Source organism: Lepidochelys kempii, chromosome 18 (genome assembly GCF_965140265.1).
Source record: "Lepidochelys kempii isolate rLepKem1 chromosome 18, rLepKem1.hap2, whole genome shotgun sequence".
Taxonomy (NCBI): domain Eukaryota; kingdom Metazoa; phylum Chordata; order Testudines; family Cheloniidae; genus Lepidochelys; species Lepidochelys kempii.
This window is the reverse complement of record NC_133273.1, coordinates 1,533,159-1,552,241: the sequence shown is the minus strand read 5'-3', so window position 1 is coordinate 1,552,241 and position 19,083 is coordinate 1,533,159. Positions and strand designations below refer to the sequence as shown.

The 19,083-nt window shown below is 45.0% G+C and overlaps 1 protein-coding gene across 17 annotated transcripts in view; it reads left to right on the top strand.

The window, feature by feature from the left end:
- EIF4G3 (eukaryotic translation initiation factor 4 gamma 3) overlaps positions 1-19,083 on the top strand; it is a 440,859-nt gene that overhangs the window by 301,632 nt on the left and 120,144 nt on the right. For all 17 annotated transcript variants that reach the window (XM_073316601.1, XM_073316591.1, XM_073316590.1 and 14 more), the window contains one exon: positions 15,591-15,679. In XM_073316601.1, the coding sequence (XP_073172702.1) occupies positions 15,591-15,679 (89 nt within the window). The remainder of the gene's footprint in view (positions 1-15,590; positions 15,680-19,083) is intronic.

The following is a 19,083-nucleotide window of genomic DNA, read 5'->3' as shown; positions in this document are numbered from 1 at the left end:
AGAAAATGAGAAAAATTAAAGATTTTTCTGATATTACACATAATTTTTCACATATCAGAACTATTTTAAAGGCTGCCAGCCTGAAACCTATAGGACCAGATTCTGCCCTTGGATGATCAAATATGGTTCCCATTAGACTACAGTGAAGTATCCGTGGGCAAAATTTTACTTGTAATTTCATTACACTTACAGTATTTACCTTTCACTTCTAGACCTTTCCTTCTGCATTGGTCTTACTGCTACTTTCAGAAGAGTTTCAGTCACAGATAGACCACTTCAGCTTTCAAGGCATCAGAACAGGTGTAGTCAATAGGCGGACCGTGGGGCAAATTCGGACTGCCAGAGACTTTAGAACAGACCCTGAAATCTTTTATTTACTTATTATTATTGGGTTTTTTATATTATTTTCTCTGGAGTCAGCACCTTGACTGTACCTTGACCAAGAAATGTGGACCATGACACAAAATAATTGACTACCCCTGCATAAGAAGTTCCTAAGAGGTTTTAAAACCTGTTATATACAGAGACAAAGTGAACTTGAACAGGAAAAAATCATTATGATTTTCTGTCAATTTATATTTTACCCTTTCACAAATGCATTTATAAATGTGTAATGGCATTAATTAATTACATCTACTGTATTATTTTCTGATATTAAATTACTTCTGTGAAAAGCTGTGAGATGGCTGAAAATTATGCCATATTCCTGTAAATAATTTGCATGCTGGATCTAAACAGGCTTTTCACCATCTGTATAACATCAGATATTTTTCAGTTAATAATTTTCTTCTGTCTTCTCCTGTTTTAAATTTGTCATTGCTCTTGCAATAACAGTCTTCTCTCAGTCTCAGCCGTTTCATAACACACATTTAATTTCTTCATTGGTTCAATAGTGGAATAGGACTACTTGTGTAAGTAACAATTTATATGATCAGCTCCTAAATTATAGGATTGTAGTTTGCTTTTAGATCTACCATAGTTTAAATTCAAAATTATTATATACAATGTTTTGGTTTTTTTATTATGAAGATTTTAATGCTTTAATTTCATTATTGGTAAATAGCCCAACACACAGTCTCTGAAAAAATGTTTTTAGGAATATGGAAAAAAATATTCCTCAGGTTTTGTGTAATCTTCCTTGAAGTCCTGATTCTTCTTCAAGTGCTGGTCCTTATATGAATGACAAATGCTAGTGTGCATGCGCACCGTGTGCCAAAGCTGTAACTGTTCATAGTAGTGTCCGTTGCCCCCACCACCACCACCACCATGTGTGTCTTGCGTCGGCAAGTGGCGCATCCCAGGCTTTAAGATACTGCACGGTCAACGCCGCTCCAGTTCCCTTTTACCGCTGCATGGCCACAGTTGGAACCCTTTGTTCCTACGTCTTCTTAGTCACCTAAGAGTATTGTGTTCGACCCTTTTTAACTGTATATAATTCCCATTTTCCTCCTCTTTAGTTCAATAGTTTTACATTCTTAGTATATAGTTAGGTTATTTTATTGGACTTTCCCCTTTGGGGACTTCTCCACCCTTCCCGGCCCAATCCCATCAAGCCAGCTTCAAAAACTGCACCTTGTGCCCTCGCTCCTTCTCAGTGAGTGACGAGCTCACCTGTTGTCTCTACTGCCTGGGTGAAGCCCATATAGTTTCCTGCTGCTCCATTTGCCACTCATTTCCATCACGGACCTGAGAAGCTCATGCACTTCATCTCCATAACTTTTTAATAGAGGAGGCAATGTGCCCACATGCGCAACAAGACCTGGCTCCAATGGAACCACCAGAGTGACACCCGTCACTGGCGGTAAGTGCCACACTTGGCTCCTCATATGCAGCACTGCCGCATCCACTGAAGCCCGACCGCGTGCACAAGAAGCACAGGCACAAGGGCGGCTCCCTGACCGTGACCACCTCAGAACAACACATTTCTTCCACGAGCTGCGATTGGTTGGGTGAGAAGTCGTATGCTGCAACAGAAGTTCTGGCTTTGACTTCAGCCCCTAAGAGTGCGCACGCAACACCGTTCCTAATGCCACCACTTACCATCAGCCCCATGTAGTCCAGCAGTGGGACCTTCTACCTCGCTCTTGGCACTGTCAACTCCATTGGGACCCTTAGGCTTGATGCATCCGGTCCCAGGCACTCCAGGCTGTCTATCGCCTCTCACGCTGTCAGCAGAACTTCGGCTACCCTTCGCAGGTACTCCCCTGCACTCTGTACTCCCTTCTCTAGTTGATGAACCCCTTGTCCTCCGTCATTCTCCACTGGCTCCAGGACAGACGAGCCCCTCTTGCTCTTCAACCGTCCTCCTCCGCCATGCCTGGCACCATTGGTTCCACCAGCGCCGACAGCTCCTCCCTTTCCAGAACCCTTGGAGTCTGACTGGTCTACCGAACCGGACACGGCCTTTTCCCTGGCCTGCTCTTACAGTCCTGATCCTTGGCACCCTCTGGACTACATTCCTGCATCTGACTCCTAGTCCAGAAACCCACAGGCAACGTCGATGCATGGCAAACCCTACTCCTGACCTAACTGGCCCTCATGGTACCCCTAGCATCATCGTGGTATACATCGCCCACACCGTGCATCTCCTTCCCATACTGCCATATCCAGGATGAACCCTTGGATGGTCCTGCTCCATCAGCACTGCCGGTCCTGGTGACACCTCCAGAACCGCCCATCCCTACAAGCACTTTGTCACTAGAAAATGCCTTTATTCCACGTTCCGTCTCACACCTGGTGACCACATGCAATATCAGTCCCTGCTCCATCACATGGCTACTGCCCTCAACCTTCCAGTGAAAGATGTTTAAGACCCTCAGTACCAATTCCTGGACATCCTTCAACTTTCTGGTCCCTCTCATACAGCCTTACCCATCCCCACCACCATACTGCATGGCGGTGCCATACATGTTAGGCAGTGTGGCATACGCTAGCCTCCTGCACCCCTACACCAAAGTGGGCAGAACATCAATACTTGGTTCCCTCTAAGGGCACAGACTTTCTGTGCTAATTGGCTGTAAAATGCTAGCAAATTGGAATGGTAACTTTTTACACCTACTTTGTAAGATATAAATTACTTCAAAAGGTTCAAGGCAATGGAGAATGAGGTCCATGCTCCACATTGCAGTTTAACTCTACTTTCTGTTGCAATGGAACATCTCAGTTCATCCAGTATAATTATGTAGTTACTTATTTGTATTCTGACATTTCTCTTTATGAATGAGGAGTGGAAGAACACGAGATACTCTGTCATAAGAAATCAGCCATCATATATTTGTTTGTTTTCTCCAGTGGTTTTCTAGACCCTAAATGATAGTTGTGGAACGGAGAGCCTTTGTGCATCGGGTATTTAAATAACTGTTAAACCAGATGTGCATTATCATCACAAAAATTTACCAGCCCAGATACAAACATTACTCCCATGATGATGAAAAAGTAATGCTACTTTACTCGTTTAAAAAACAAACAAAAATACCATATCCTTCTCCAGGCAAATGGGTGAGTAATTTATAGTTAATGTCATTAATGTAACAATAACTATAATAGATTGCATACTGCAACTTTTGTAGTATGCCAGTGAGCAATATACACTGTGCTAAAAGGTGTGTGTATGTGTTTGAATGTATAATGTATATACAAAGATGCAATCACATGTACCACTTGCCTGTTGTGGAGATATCCATACAATTAATTCAGTTCACCTCGGGCTTTTGGCCACCTCATCTTCATTCTACCTAATAATCAAATTCCAAAAGGACTGTTTCTAACATTTCAAATCTCTGAGGAGCTTCACAAATAAATTGTTTTAAAAAATGGCATGTTTTCTTCTGTCCCTCTTCCCCAACATGTGAAATTTCTTCTTTCTATAGGAAAGAACAGAATTATCAGACACATAGATTAACATGATTTGTTGGGACATTGTCAACATGGTTTTTGTAAAGGGAAATCATGTCTCACCAATCTTCTAGAAGTCTTTGAGGGAGTCAACAAGCATGTGGTCAAGGGTGATCCAGTGGATATAGTGTACTTAGATTTTCAGAAAGCCTTTGACAAGGTCCCTCACTAAAGGTTCTTAGGCACAGTAAGCTGTCATGGGATAAGAGGGAAGGTCCTCTCATGGATCAGTAACTAGTTAAAAGATAGGAAGCAAAGATTAGGAATAAATTATTAGTTTTCAGAATGGACAGAGGTAAATAGTGATATCCCCTTAGGGATCTGTATTGTGTCCAGCACTGTTCAACATATTCATAAATGATCTGGAAAAAGGGTGGTTCTTTGAGTGCTTGCCCATGTCTATTCCATTCTGTGTGTGCATGTGCGCCGTCGTCGTAGATTTTTGCCTTAGCGGTATCTGTAGGGCCAGGTGTGGCGCCCCCTTTAGAGGCACTGTCGAAGCTAGGTGTGCTTTCCAGATGGCATGGAATGTGGCAGATTCAGTGGCTAGGGTAGTTGCGGCGGCGGTTTTCATGAGGTGCAGCTCCTGGCTTCACACCACTGGTCTGTCCCAAGAGATGCAGACCTCTATCCAGGACTTCCCATTCAATGGGAAAGGTCTCTCGGACACTCGGGCCACTCTGCACTCTCTGGGCATGCATATGCCGCAGTCTGCATGGAAAGAGTTCCACTCCCCCTGCCGCCAAGACCGGCAGCCTCATCAAGGACCTGCAAGGAGAAGGGATAGAGAAATGAGCTTTAGTCGTTGCCGCCCTTCCTCCTCCACTCACCCTCGCAGCCCAGCCAAACGTCCCAGGGACCAGAAGCGTTCATTTTGAAGGTTCACTCGAGAGCAACGCCCCAGTCAGTTCCCCAGATCCACCTTGTTCTTTCCTCGTCCATCTTCGTCCCTACCGTTCGGCCTGGTCGTGGGTCACCTCGGACCAGTGGGTGGTGGACATAGTATCTCGGGGCTATCCCCTGCAATTTTCGGCCACCCCTCCCTCCCACCTCCCCTCTTCTGGGTCCGTTCTCACAAGTAACTACTCGTCTAAGAGGCTGAGAACCTCCTGTACCTAGGGGCAGTGGAGGAGGTCCCTCAGGACATAAAGGGAAAAGGGTTCTATTCCCACTACTTCCTAATCCCAAAAGCAAAACGGGACCTCAGACCCATTCTGGACCTGCATCACCTTAACAAGTCTCTCAAAAAGTTGCAGTTTCGCATGGTCTTCCTGGCCTCCATCATCCCCTCCCTGGATCCAGGAGACTCGTACACGCCACCCTTGACTTGAAGGATGCTTATTTCCATATTTCCAAGGTCACAGACATTTCCTCCATTTCATAGTGGGCAGATGCCATTTTCAAGTCATGGCGCTTCTCTTTGGCCTCTCATCGGCCCTGAGGGTGTTCACAAAATGTATGGCGCCAGTGGCTGCTTACCTGAGATGTCAAGGGGTCCAGGTCTTCCCATATCTCGATGACTGGCTCATCAAAGGCAGGTCTCGGGAGCAAGTGCAGAGGAGCCTCAATCTGGTATGTTCCACCTGCCACGACCTGGGCCTGTTAATAAATGAGAAAAAATCCATCTTAATGCCTGTCTAGCAAATAGAGTTCATTGGGGCAGTTCTCAACTCCACACAAGCAAGAGCCTTCCTTCCAGAAGCTCATTTTCAGGCCATATCGGCCGTGATCTCACATGTAAAGAACAACCAGCTCACCATGGCTCACACCTGCCTGCGGCTGTTGGGCCACATGGCGGTGTGTACGTATGTGGTCAGCCATGCTCGGCTCCATCTCCGGCCTCTGCAAGCATGGGTGGCGTCTGTCTACATCCCCAACAGGCATGACCTAGACCAGGTAGTCAGGGTGCCGGACCACATCAGGTCGTCCCTGGATTGGTGGTTAGACCCCGGATCGGTGTTGGAGGGAGTCCCCTTTGTAATCCCATCCCCATCATTGACCCTGGCCTCTGAAGCTTTGGACCTGGGCTGGGGAGGCAACTTGGGCTAGCTGAGCACCCAGGGCCACTGGTTGCAGGATGATCTGACCCTCCACATCAATGTCAGGGAGCTAAGAGCAGTTATTCTGGCCTGCCAGGCTTCCTTACCCCACCTGAAGGCAGATGTGGTGCAGGTCCTGATGGACAATATCGCCATTGTATTACATCAACAGGCAGGGTGGTGTCAGGTCTTCGGCCCTTTGTCAAGAAGCTCTCCATCATTGTGTGCGGCATGCCATCCATCTGATAGCCACACACCTGTCTGGAACCAGGAACATCTTGGCAGATCTCCTCAGCAGGACTTTCTCGTCTCACCACAAGTGGTCGCTCCATCTTCCAGGGGTGGGGGACTCCCCAGGTGGACCTGCTCGCATCCAGGCGGAGCAGAAAGTGCCATATGTTTTGTTCAATAGGGGGGATAGACAGGGGCTCCCTGTCGGAAGCCTTTCTCATTCCTTGGTCGGGAGTGCTAATGTATGCCTTCCCGCTAGTGCTGTTGATTCACAGAGTTCTTGTGAAGATCAAGCAATACAGGGCAAGAATTATCCTAATAGCCCCCACATGACCTTGCCAGCACTGGTTTGGCACATTGCTGCGTTCGGTAGCCTCCCCACTGCAGCTGCCCCTCTGGCTGGATCTGCTATCCCAGAACTACGGCAGCCTTTTGCACCCAAACCTGGTGGCGCTGCACTTGGTGGCTTGGCTACTGCATGGCTAAGTGTGGACAAATGGGCATGCTCAGCCCATGTTCAGCAGGTCTTACTGGGTAGCAGGAAACCCTTCACCAGAGCAGCTTACCTGGCCAAATGGAAAAGGTTCGTGTGCTAGGCCTCAGAACAGTGTATTCGGGCCAAACAGTGCTGCAAGCTGCAAGACTCTGAACTCTGAGTCCACCTCCATTGATACTGCTTGTGAGCTAGTTCCCTCTAAGCTGTGTGGCCGCACAGCTACCTATCCCCTAGCCCCAGACCTGCTGCATCGCCCCTCTCCTCACCCCAACCCAGCCCAGTGCCAAATCTGATGCGACCGGGGGACAGGTGCCCTGCCGCAGCCCAGCACCAAACCTGACAGGCAACAGGCGCACCCTTCCCCGGCCTGAACCTAGGCTGGCCTGGATCTGCCACGGCCTGGAGAGGCGCCTCTCCCCCACCCCAGCCCAGGTGCTGCTGCAGGGAGAGAGCGTGGGGGCAGGGGAGTCCTCTCTCCCCACCATAGCCCTGGGGAGCCCCACTGCGCCCTCACCCCCCACACCTCAACTGTCTGTCCCAACCCTGACCCCCGCGTCCCCAGCTGCACCCCAACACTCTGCCCCAGCCCTGAGCCCCCTCCCACACTCTGAACCCCTTGGCCCCACTCTGCCACATGAATTGTGTTATGTGCGCCAACATGGAGGTGATGTGTTACACATCACCTCCATATTTGTGGACATAACAGAATTCATTCTGCACATGGGTGGGAAAAATTAGAGGGAACGCTGCTTGTGAGTCACCTAGAATAGAATTGACATGAGCAAACACTTGAAGAAGAAAAAAGGGTTACCTACCTTTCATAACTGTTGTTCTTCGAAATGTGTTGCTCATGTCCATTCCAATACCCGCTCTCTTGCCCCTTTGTTGGAGTTGCCGGCAAGAAGGAACTCAGAGGGCGTAGGGCTGGCAGCACCTGATATACCAACGCATCAGCGCGGCACTCAGGGAGGCTCCAAAGCTGGCCCTTCGGATACTGTGAAGGCAAAAATCTCCGACAACCGCGCACGTGGGTGTGCGCACACCTAGAATGGAATGGAAATGAACAACACATTTTGAAGAGCAACAGTTATGAAAGGTAGGTAACTGTTTTTAAAATAATGAGGTGGCAAAATTTGCAGATGATGATACTAAACTACTCAAGATAGTTAAGTCTAAAGCAGACTGCAAAGAATTACAAAGGGATCTCACAAAACTGGAGGACTGGGCAACAAAATGGCAGATTAATTTCCATATTGACAAATGCAAAGTAATGCACATTGGAAAACATAATCCCAAGTATATATATAAAATGATGGGGTCTAAATTGGCTGTTACCACTCAGAAAAGAGATCTTGGACTCATTGTTCTCTGGAAACAGCCACTCAGTGTACAGCAATGGTCAAAAAAGCTAATTAAATGTTGGGGATGATTAGGAAAGGGATAGATAATAAGACAGAAAGTATAATATTGCTTCTATATAAGTGCATGGTATGCCATGCACTTGTATAGAAGCAATATTATATTTTAGAAGCATAGAATCATAGAATCATAGAATCTCAGGGTTGGGAGGGACAGGAGGTTCTAGTCCAACCCCCTGCTCAAAGCAGGACCAATCCCCAACTAAATCATCCGAGCCAGGGCTTTGTCAAGCCTGACCTTGAAAACCTCTAAGGAAAGAGATTCCACCACCTCCCTAGGTAACCCATTCCAGTGCTTCACCACCCTCTTAGTGAAAAAGTTTTTCCTAACATCCAACCTAAACCTCCCCCACTCCAACTTGAGACGATTACTCCTTGTTCTGTCATCAGCTACCACTGAGAACAGTCTAGATCCATCCTCTTTGGAACCCCCTTTCAGGTAGTTGAAAGCAGCTATCAAATCCCCCCTCATTGTTCTCTTCTGCAGACTAAACAATGCCAGTTCCCTCAGCCTGTCCGCATAAGTCATGTGCTCCGGCCCCCTAATCCTTTTTGTTGCCCTCCGCTGGACTCTTTCCAATTTTTCCACATCCTTTTTGTAGTGTGGGACCCAAAACTGGACACAGTACTCCAGATGAGGCCTCACCAATGGCAAATAGAGGGGAATGATCACAACCCTCGATCTGCTGGCAATGCCCCTACTTATATGCCATTGGCCTTCTTGGCAACAAGGGGATACTGCTGACTCATATCCAGCTTCTTGTCCACTGTAACCCCTAGGTCCTTTTCTGCAGAACTGCTGCCTAGCCATTCAGTCCGTCGCAGTGTATGGGATTCTTCCATCCTAAGTGCAGGACTCTGCACTTGTCCTTGTTGAACCTCATCAGATTTCTTTTGGCCCAATCCTCAATTTGTCTAGGTCCCTCTGTATCCTATCCCTATCCTCCAGTGTATCTACCTCTCCTCCCAGTTTAGTGTCATCTGCAAACTTGCTGAAGGTGCAGTCCACACTATCCTCCAGATCATTAATGAAGATATTGAACAAAACCGGCCCCAGGACCGACCCTTGGGACACTCCACTTGACACCGGCTGCCAACTAGACATGGAGTATTTTCTTGAATACTGCGTGCAGATGTGGCCGCACCATCTCAAAAAAGATATATTTTAATTGGAAAAGGTACAGAAAAGGGCATGAAAAACATTAGGGGTATCGAACAGCTTCTGTGTGAGGAGAGATTAATAAGACTGGGACTTTTCAGCTTGGAAAAGAGATGACTAAGGGGGAATATGATTGAGGTCTATAAAATCATGACTGGTGTGGAGAAAGTAAACAAGGAAGTGTTATTTTCTCCTTCTCATAACAGTAGAACTAGGAGTCACCAAATGAAATTAATAGGCAACAGGTTTCAAACAAACAAAAGCAAGTATTTCTTCACACGATGCACAGTCAGTCTGTGGAACTCTATGCCAGAGGATGTTGTGAGGCCAAGACTATACCAGGGTAAGGATTAGATAAGTTCCTGGAGGATGGATCCATCAGTGGCTATTAGCTAGGATGGACAGGGATGCAAACCATGCTCTGTAGTGTCCCTAGCCTCTGTTTGCCAGGAGCTGGGTATGGGCGACAGGGCTTGGATCACTTGATGATTACCTGTTCTGTTTATTCCCTCTGAAGCACCTGGCATTGGCCACTATTGGAAGAGACAATACTGGGCTGGATGGACCATTGGTCTGATGCAATATGGCTGTTCTTATGTACTCTCTCTACTGTCCAAAATTTCACTGCTCTGTGAGGTGAAGGATTCAGTGCTGCGCCAGTGGCAAGTTTAAGGAGAAATTCCCAGGTTTCCCTTAGGGCCCATACAGCATACACTTCTAGTCAAGGAAGGTCACATGATATCAGACCTTAAAATTGTAAAGTTGTCATGTGTATGTAAAATAAATTAAAGTAATGTTGTAATGCTCTGTAAGTTGTTTGTTACCATTGTCTTCTCCCTCCGTGTTGTGACCAGTTGGACTCAGGCTGGATTTGTCAAAGGATCTTAAAGGATTTAGGTGCAGCTCCCTTTGCATTCCAGTGGGATTTGATTTTACAGGCAGAAATGAAATATTGTAACAATGCGTCTCATTGTAAGGCTCTGAAGTATTTTTAAATAGTTTCTCTATAAACTGTGCAGCAAATATGAAACATGTAGTAGAGTGATTGTAAAGATTTTATTGGCACTTCTGAGGATGACCTGCATAATTCATTAGTGGCTTCACCACCATCTTCATGTCAATAAAACCTTGATAAAACACCACACAATCATTTGTCCTCTCTCAATTCATATATTTAAAACGATAATGACATTTGTAGGATTGGAATACAAGGCTGATGCATCAAGCTTTAAATAAATATGTTGTACCACTTTGTGCATTGTCAGACATTTACTTCTGTTTCATGGAGCAATGCTGTAACAGTAAGCCATTCCAGAGCAATTATCAACAAGCTATGTGTGTGTAAAATACTTATGGAGATGTGTTTTCTAAAATACACAATATTACAGTTAATCTATTTCCTGCCATCCTTCTGATGTTAGTTGTAGATACCTTCTAAATGTGCTAATATATTACAATGGTCCTTGCAGTTGAATGGGACGAAAATGGATGTACGAAATTTTAAAAACCCCATAGAGAGAGGTTCAGTGATAGATTAGGAGTGACTTATGTCTCAGTTCTGGCAGGTGTTGAGCACTTGCGAAAAGTGTTGAGTACCCACAGTTCACAATGAGGTCAATGCTCAGCACTTTGCAGGACTGAGTCCTTTTTGTATTACTTGTATTCCTTGAGTCCAAGATGTGAAAAAATATATTCTTGAAGATGAAATTATGTTGGCAATGACTGTTTAGCACGCTCCACGAGTAATGGAGAAAAGGTGATGGAAAGAAAATAAGTACCTCAAACACATCAAGTTGATTATATTTCCTTGGGTTTTAATTGGTCTTCATTGTTGCCTGTATGGATGTTTTGAGTGCCACGAAGGGGTGGCCTAAGCTGGCAGGGGGAGGAAGGAGCCCAAGAAGCTGTAGTGATTCCTTTTAAGAAAATGTATCCTTTTCATCTGAAAAGACAAAGTTTTCAGTGACAGCTTCTCTTCATGGCAGTATTTCTCATCTGCAAATGGCCAGCAGTTTTAGGAGGATATTATTAAATACCTTTTTGTATAGCTGCACCACTTTGAAAGCCTGAAAATGTTTGTCTTGATTTCTGCTCATTGCTGCTTCTGCAGAGACACAAGGTGGAAGCACTCTTGTGCAGCTTTACTTTGTTGAGTTCCATGGAATTCTTTAAAAAAAAAAAATTAATTGACTTCTAAACCCCAGAGGACATTCTTTGCTAAATATAGCACAATAGGTGGTGAAATGTAGGGCTCAAACTATTTGCATTCTGTCACTGACAGTGGATTCTCACTTATATCCACACTTTGCTAAACCACAGACTCTATAATCTGCACAGAAATCTGACAGTTTCTTCCCACGTTAGCAAACTTTTAATAGCAGAGACAGCACTCCTATCACTACGAGTTTATGACCTGAAGAAGAGCTCTGTGTCTCTCTCACCAACAAAAGTTGGTCCAAAAAAAGACCAACCCACCCATCTTGTCTTTCCAATATTCAATCATTTATAATGAGTCTTCCCAGCTATTACTGATAATTAGCAAGGTTCTTCAGTACATTTAAATTTAAATTTTCTTAACAAGCATGGTCCAGTGGATATGGCACTGGACTGGGAGTCAAAAGATTGGTTATTTGTCCAGCTCTTCCATAGACCTGCTGGGTGGCCTTAGACAAGTCACTTTCATCATAGAGCTTCAGGATATGATGCAAGTCCCAGCGTGTGGCTAGTCCATTGGGAGTGACCCCGGTAGTATGCTGGACTCCAAGGACTCACATAGTTCCACAGGGACAGACCTGTGGCCTCTTGAGATTCTAAGACTGGGCCTTCAGGTCCCAGCAATCTCTGTCTCTCTCCATAGCTCTCTGCAGTGAATTCAGCTGAGACAGACCCTGTGGGAGGCTTGTACTGTTCTGCTTTAGGGTGCAATTCTTTCAGTGAATATTTGCAGCAAGAGCAGGCAGCCTTTTCAAAGCAAGGTAACAATTTATTAGTGACCTGGCTACAGAACCTGCAAGTCCTTAGGTTAGCATAGAGAGGCATTCCATTTCTGTCTTTGTGTCTCTCCCTTGTCCTTAGTCCCAGGTGAGAGCCTGTTTCTCCCCAAAGGGCAGCCTTTACTCCAGCCACCTGATGCCTTTCTCCTTTGTTTTCCAGCTGAGTTCATGTCGAGGTTTCCTACTGTTAGGTGTCAGTTCTCATTGTCTTTCCGGATTCTTTGTTGGCATGGATCAGTTTCAGTCAGTTTTTTAATGATCCTTCATTCCACCCCAGACAGTGATACACAGACTTCATGTCTCCTGTGCTGCTCCAGGAGCAGCTTTGGCCCTTTCACACCCACTAGGTAGCGATGCAAAGGGAAACGGCACATATAGGAGTCATAAAAATATTATAGGAAATTCCCACAAAAATTGTCACAAATTTTTCTTTCTGTACTTCAGTTTCTTCATCTGTAAAGTAGATATTTGCCCTCCTTTTAATGCGTTTTTAGATCTACAGATGAAAAGTACTGTATTAAGTTCAGTAGTTGTATAAAGTTGTTGTTCAGAAGTTTGGGCTAGTTACAGCTGATGTGCACAGTAATGTTTTTCAACCAAGTTATGACTGGTATTTAAGATGAAATTGCTGTCAGTATTGTCATGCATTATATAAAAGAACCAGACGAAATTGGGATATTTTGTTTATCAAGAGCTTACTTTTGTGTTCATATTATGAATTCCACTTTAATTAGCCTAGTATATATTGTTAGGCCATCTTTGTTATCTTCCATAGAGACAGCGATTGTCTCAGTATTCGTAGCAGTTTATTTTGTCACACACCATGTTCCAACTGACATGTTTGCTGTAATGATTTCTGCTGATTCCAGTTATATCTCCGAAAATCCACAGTCAAACTAACCTCTGTTAACAAGCCACGGAACCACCAAGGCATCTTTTTGGGCACTGGAAACTTAATGAACCCAATTTCCTTTTTGCCCTGAGGAACAAATTTCAGCAACTTAGGATCTAGTTACGGTTCCATACTTAATGTGTATCGGTGCATTGTCTTTAGTCACTCTCCCTTCAGTCATCTGTGTGTAAAGCCTCTTAATTCCATTTTATTGTTTTATATTGAAGTACGTACATGCCATGTTGTTCTACAGATGTTATAGAGAAAAGTTAGTAATTGAGGCGCTGATCCTGCAAACGCTTTTGTACATGCTTAATTTTAAGCATGTGAGCAGTCCCATTCATTTCATTGGGTTTTTTTTCATGCTTCTAGTTAAGCATGTGTGTGTTTCCCAAGCCTGGTAGAGCTGATACTACAGATCACAGAGATTTTGGATGAATATAGTTTGTCTGTCTTGAGTATTAATATTCCTTGTGGTCCTTCACTTTTGAGGAAAAAAAAATAGTGATCAGATAGATCATTGATGGCTGTAAATATTTTATGTTATATATTCAACCAGCTGGTGGTGATAAACAATAGAATTATTAATTGGCTTTTGAAATTCATTAAAAACACAATTAAAGATAAGCAGGTTGCCAGTGACGTGTTGCACATCTAGAGTGCCATCCTTTTGGATGACACATTAAAACATTATTCCTTCTGTTTTGTTTCTGGTTGCTGTTGAAGTAGAAATTAAAAATTTTAGGACACTCTTGGAAAAAACTGGTTTCAGAGTAACAGCCGTGTTAGTCTGTATTCGCAAAAAGAAAAGGAGTACTCGTGGCACCTTAGAGACGAACCAATTTATTTGAGCACGAGCTTTCGTGAGCTACAGCTCACTTCATCGGATGCATACCGTGGAAACTGCAGCAGACTTTATATACACACAATTCTCTGTGTGTATATAAAGTCTGCTGCAGTTTCCACGGTATGCATCCGATGAAGTGAGCTGTAGCTCACGAAAGCTCGTGCTCAAATAAATTGGTTCGTCTCTAAGGTGCCACGAGTACTCCTTTTCTTTTTGCGAATACAGACTAACACGGCTGTTACTCTGAAACCTGTCATTATGCAAGGCACTGCATTTAGCCGTATGGAGTGGAAATCTATCAACTGCATGAAAATTTTCAGTGGAGTGGGGTGGGAGGAGGTATTGTTTCATATTCTCTGTGTGTATATAAAGTCTGCTGCAGTTTCCACGGTATGCATCCGATGAAGTGAGCTGTAGCTCACGAAAGCTCGTGCTCAAATAAATTGGTTAGTCTCTAAGGTGCCACAAGTACTCCTTTTCTTTTTGGAAAAAACTATCGAGTATAACCCAGTATCCTGGTCAATAGTAGTACTCTTTCAATCAATTATAAGGTATGAAGTATTGCTGTGTATTTTCCTACATTATTATTGTATTGCCAGTTGTTAACTCCTTGCTCTGTAAAGTAATTTTTGGCCCAAGGGCCATATCTGGGTATGGAAATTGTATGGCGGGGCCATGAATGCTCACAAAATTGGGATTGGGGTGTAGGAGGGGGTGTGGGCTCTGGCTGGGGGTGCGGGCTCCGGTTTTGGGCTGGGGATGAGGGGTTTGAGGTGTAAGAGGGTGCTCCAGGCTGGGCCAACGGGTTCAGAGGGCGGGAGGGGGACCAGGGCAGGGGAATGGGGGGGTGAGGGCTCTGGCTGGGGGTGCAGGCTCTGGGGTGGGACTGGGGATGAGGGGTTTGGGGTGCAGGAGGGTGCTCTGGGCTGGGACGGAGGGTGTGAGGGGGATCAGGGCTGGGGCAGGAGGTTGGGGCACGGGAGGGGATCAGAGATGCAGGTTCCGGGCGACATTTTAGAAGCAGCAGCATGTCCCCCCTCCGGCTCCTATGAGGAAGCACAGCCAGGCGGCACCACCCCGCAGCTCCCATTGGCCAGGAACTGCAGCCAAAGGGAGCTGTGGAGGTGACACCTGCGGACAAGGCAGTGCTTGGAGCCCTCTGGCTGCCCCTAAATGTAGGAGCCGGAGGGGGACATGCCACTGTTTCCAGAAGCCATGGCGCACACGGAGCAGCCCCCAACCCCGCTCCCCAGATGGAACATGTGAGTGGGGCAAGCCCCAGACCCTGCTCCCAGTGGGAGCTCGAGGGCTGAATTAAATTGGCTGGCTGTCCGAATGTGGCCCGTGGGCTGTAGTTTGCCCACCCCGTCTTAGAGTATGAAAAAATAGCTTGTAAAACAAATTCTGTCTTGTTCTAACATTGCTCTGGCCGTTTAGCTGTCACTGCTTTTTGGTAAAAACTGATCATTTGGATCTTAGTTCTAGAGAATGGTTTGGGTATTTTTATTTTTCTATGTGGTTGAAAACAAAGCTCAAGTGAGAGTGAAGGTAGTACCCAGGACCAGACCAGTCTAACCATGATTTGGTGTTGGCAAGTAATGGGCGTAAACTTGTATTGCAGCCCAAACAACTGTAGCTGCACCAAAGATGTGGAAGAAACCAAAAGATCGGACCCAAGCCACTGAGGAGGTGTTAGAGGCGGAAACAGAGGTAAGGGGCAGTGTAATCTTCCTATATCTTACTTTCAAGATAATGTGTAACCCTCTTGTAAAGCTAGCTTGGGTCACACACTACCACTCATTTAGCTAAGAAGGTGTAAATGGACTTGATTGTGGGGGCAAACTGTCAGATACACTCCATTATATTTTAAACAGATATCTGTAGTCTGCAGATCTTTTGGATACCTAAATATGCATTCATTTTGTCTAATTTATATCCTCCCCACGCTCAGGGTCACTCGTCGTAACTACTGTAGTTCAAGTGAAGGATTGGACAGGTCTCGCTTTGGAGCCCATTAGAGCTGCTCAATAAATAGCCTCAGATGTTGGTGTTGAGTGGCATAGCATGCCTTTCCCCTTCACAATGCTGTATTTGTGATGTCATGAACAAAGAACTATGTCTTCATGGCAGAATCAAGCTGGAGGAGAAGCCGAGAAGTGAAAGAGTTGAAGTTGTCATGCAAACCTGCATATCAACAATAGCTACATGAATAGAGAAAATTTTCAGCAAATCAGAGATTCCCTCTACCTGTTCTCTCAAGTTTGCACTGGTGTGAGGTCCTTCTTTCTGGTAGTCTGATGTGGGCCACCATCTGTATTAAGGGACAGAAGATAACCCTTGGATGAACTTGCACAGTTCCTGTTGACTTCAATGGGATTATTGCAGTACATCTTCAAGGACAGAATTTTGGCAGTGGGTCTCTCAGGGTCAGAACACTGGGAGTCTTAATGGGGTTACTTCTGTAATGTGTAGCAGACTAAAGGGAATTGCAACTATTGCCACTAGAAAGTCTCATTTTGGAGTCCTCTTCCCATGTAGGCCATGTTTAAATGTGCAGAAACTGTTGGAAGTCTGAGAGAGTTCTACTCTTTGTACAGAGACAAACAAAAAACTAATATGAGTGCATTAATTTCATTCGGTTTGTCTTGGTGGGTTTTCTCTTCTCACATTGCTAGTTAAACTAGTTTCTGCAATTCATTACCTGCTTCTCTATGTGCTATCATCTCTGTGCTGTCAGTCCTTTAGCAGTAACTACATTTTTACGTGTTGTGGTACTAAGTTGAGGAGAAGGGTGGGGAGAAGTTCATACATAGATATTGAAGATAGAAAACCTTCTCAGTTTTCACTACTTTTTCAGCCAGTGATATCTTATTTTCTTTCCCAGTTGTCCTAACCGAGCTTTTAACTACCCCAAAGGTCCATATCTTGGTTACTACCCTTCTTATCAATCAAACTTTCCAGCTTGGGTGATGGACTCTGCAGAGTGGCAAGAGCGCTACTGCAGCATTCCCAGCACTTGCTTTTCCAGGGAATGAGAGACATGTGGCAGGGGTCTGTTCTAATGTCAGTATAGTTCCATTTTATTTATCCTCTTCCCACACATAAGTGTTGCATTCATAACTATATTTATCAACAATAATCCACATATCTCATTCATAGTTTTAAAAATATATTTTGAAAATTTGTTTCAGTTCTTCTACATATGCACTGACCCACTATAGTTATAATTTGTCAAATGCTATGGTAAATAATTTTAAATGTTCTGAGTGGTGGAATTGTTCATGATCTGGTACACTATGAAGAATGTAAAGGTAACTTGAAAGTTAAACTAAAGCTTTTGCTCATAAGGCATGTTTGTAAATGGCTTGATTTGAACTGTTCTGCACATACAACCCTGGTGTCCAGGATGAATGACAGCCCTGGCATGACTTTTTTGAGAAAGCTACCTGGGAGCCCTGTGGTATTATGTTTACATTCTTATGGGGTTACTGTCAAAATGTATTTTAAATTATCTGGGGAAATCTAGAATTAGAAGAGTCATGAAGAAGGGGGAATTAGCAATAGACTCTATAATCAGATTGATTAAAACTGTCCTTTATCAGCACATCTAGAAAAACTGCCTGCCCTTAGCCAAACTGGGTAAATGGAAGCATTATTCATTGTCTCTTCTGAGAGCACCCTGCATGTGGGCAGGCTGTATGTTCCACAGCTTTCTCTGATCACTCAGATCAGTTTACTGCAGCTCTGTCATCCTTCCTCTGTAGAAGTATGTTGCACCAATTTGCTTGTATCTGCAGAATTAATCATGAGTCTTTGCTCCTAGTATATCCTGTCAATGAGGATTGACAGGTGGATGTACTAGGAGCCTCATCCTTGGTGTCAGCAGGTGCCTGTTTTTACTATGCAGTAATGGCATACAGTCTAATTATGTGAATATCCAGTTCTTAGTAGACAGGTGCCCACATCACACTTTCACATTATATATCCTACCATCACAGTTTGCCCCCTAGTTGGCAAATTCAGCAGAAAGGCTAATTATTAAGTGGACCGTTGAAACTGAAGTCATAGAATCTACAATACTAGGGTTGGAAGAGACCTCAAGAGGTCATATAGTCCAATCCCCTGCTTAGAGCAGGACCAACTCCAACTAAATCATCCCAGTCAAAGCTTTGTCAAGCGGGCCTTAAAAACCTCTAAGGATGGAGATTCCACCACCTCCCTAGGTAACCCATTCCAGTGCTTCACCACCCTCCTAGTGAAATAGTGTTTCCTAATATCCAACCTAGACTTTCCCCATTGGAACTTGAGACCATTGCTTCTTGTTCTGTCATCTGCCACCACTGAGAACAGCCGAGCTCCATCCTCTTTGGAACCCCCCCTTCAGGTAATTGAAGGCTGCTATCAAATCCCCCCTCATTCTTCTCTTCTGCAGACTAAATAGCCCCAGTTGCCTCATCCTCTCCTCGTAAGTCATGTGCCCTAGCCCCCTAGTAGTTTTTGTTTCCCTCCACTGGACTCTATCCAATTTGTCCACATGCCTTCTGTAGTGGGGGGGACCAAAACTGGACTCAATACTCCAGGTGTGGCCTCACCAGTGCCGAATAGAGGGGAATAATCACTTCCCTCGATCTGCTGGCAATGCTCCTACTAATACAACCGAATATGCCATTGGCCTTCTTGGCAACAAGGGCACACTGTTGACTCACATCCAGCTTCTCGTCCACTGTGACCCCTAGGTCCTTTTCTGCAGAACTGCTGCCTAGCCATTCGGTCCCTGGTCTGTAGCGGTGCATGGGATTCTTCCGTCCTAAGTGCAGGACTCTGCACTTGTCCTTGTTGAACCTCATCAGATTTCTTTTGGCGCAATCCTCTAATTTGTCTAGGTCACTCTGGACCCTATTCCTACCCTCCAGCGTATCTACCTCTCACCCTAGCTTAGTGTCATCTGTGGACTTGCTGAGGGTGTAGTTAATCCCATCATCCAGATCACTGATAAAGATTTTGAACAAAACTGGCCCCAGGACTGACCCTGGGGCACTCCGCTTGATACCAGCTGCCAACTAGACATCCAGCAGACCCATTGTTTACCCGTTGAGCCCGACAATCTAGCCAGC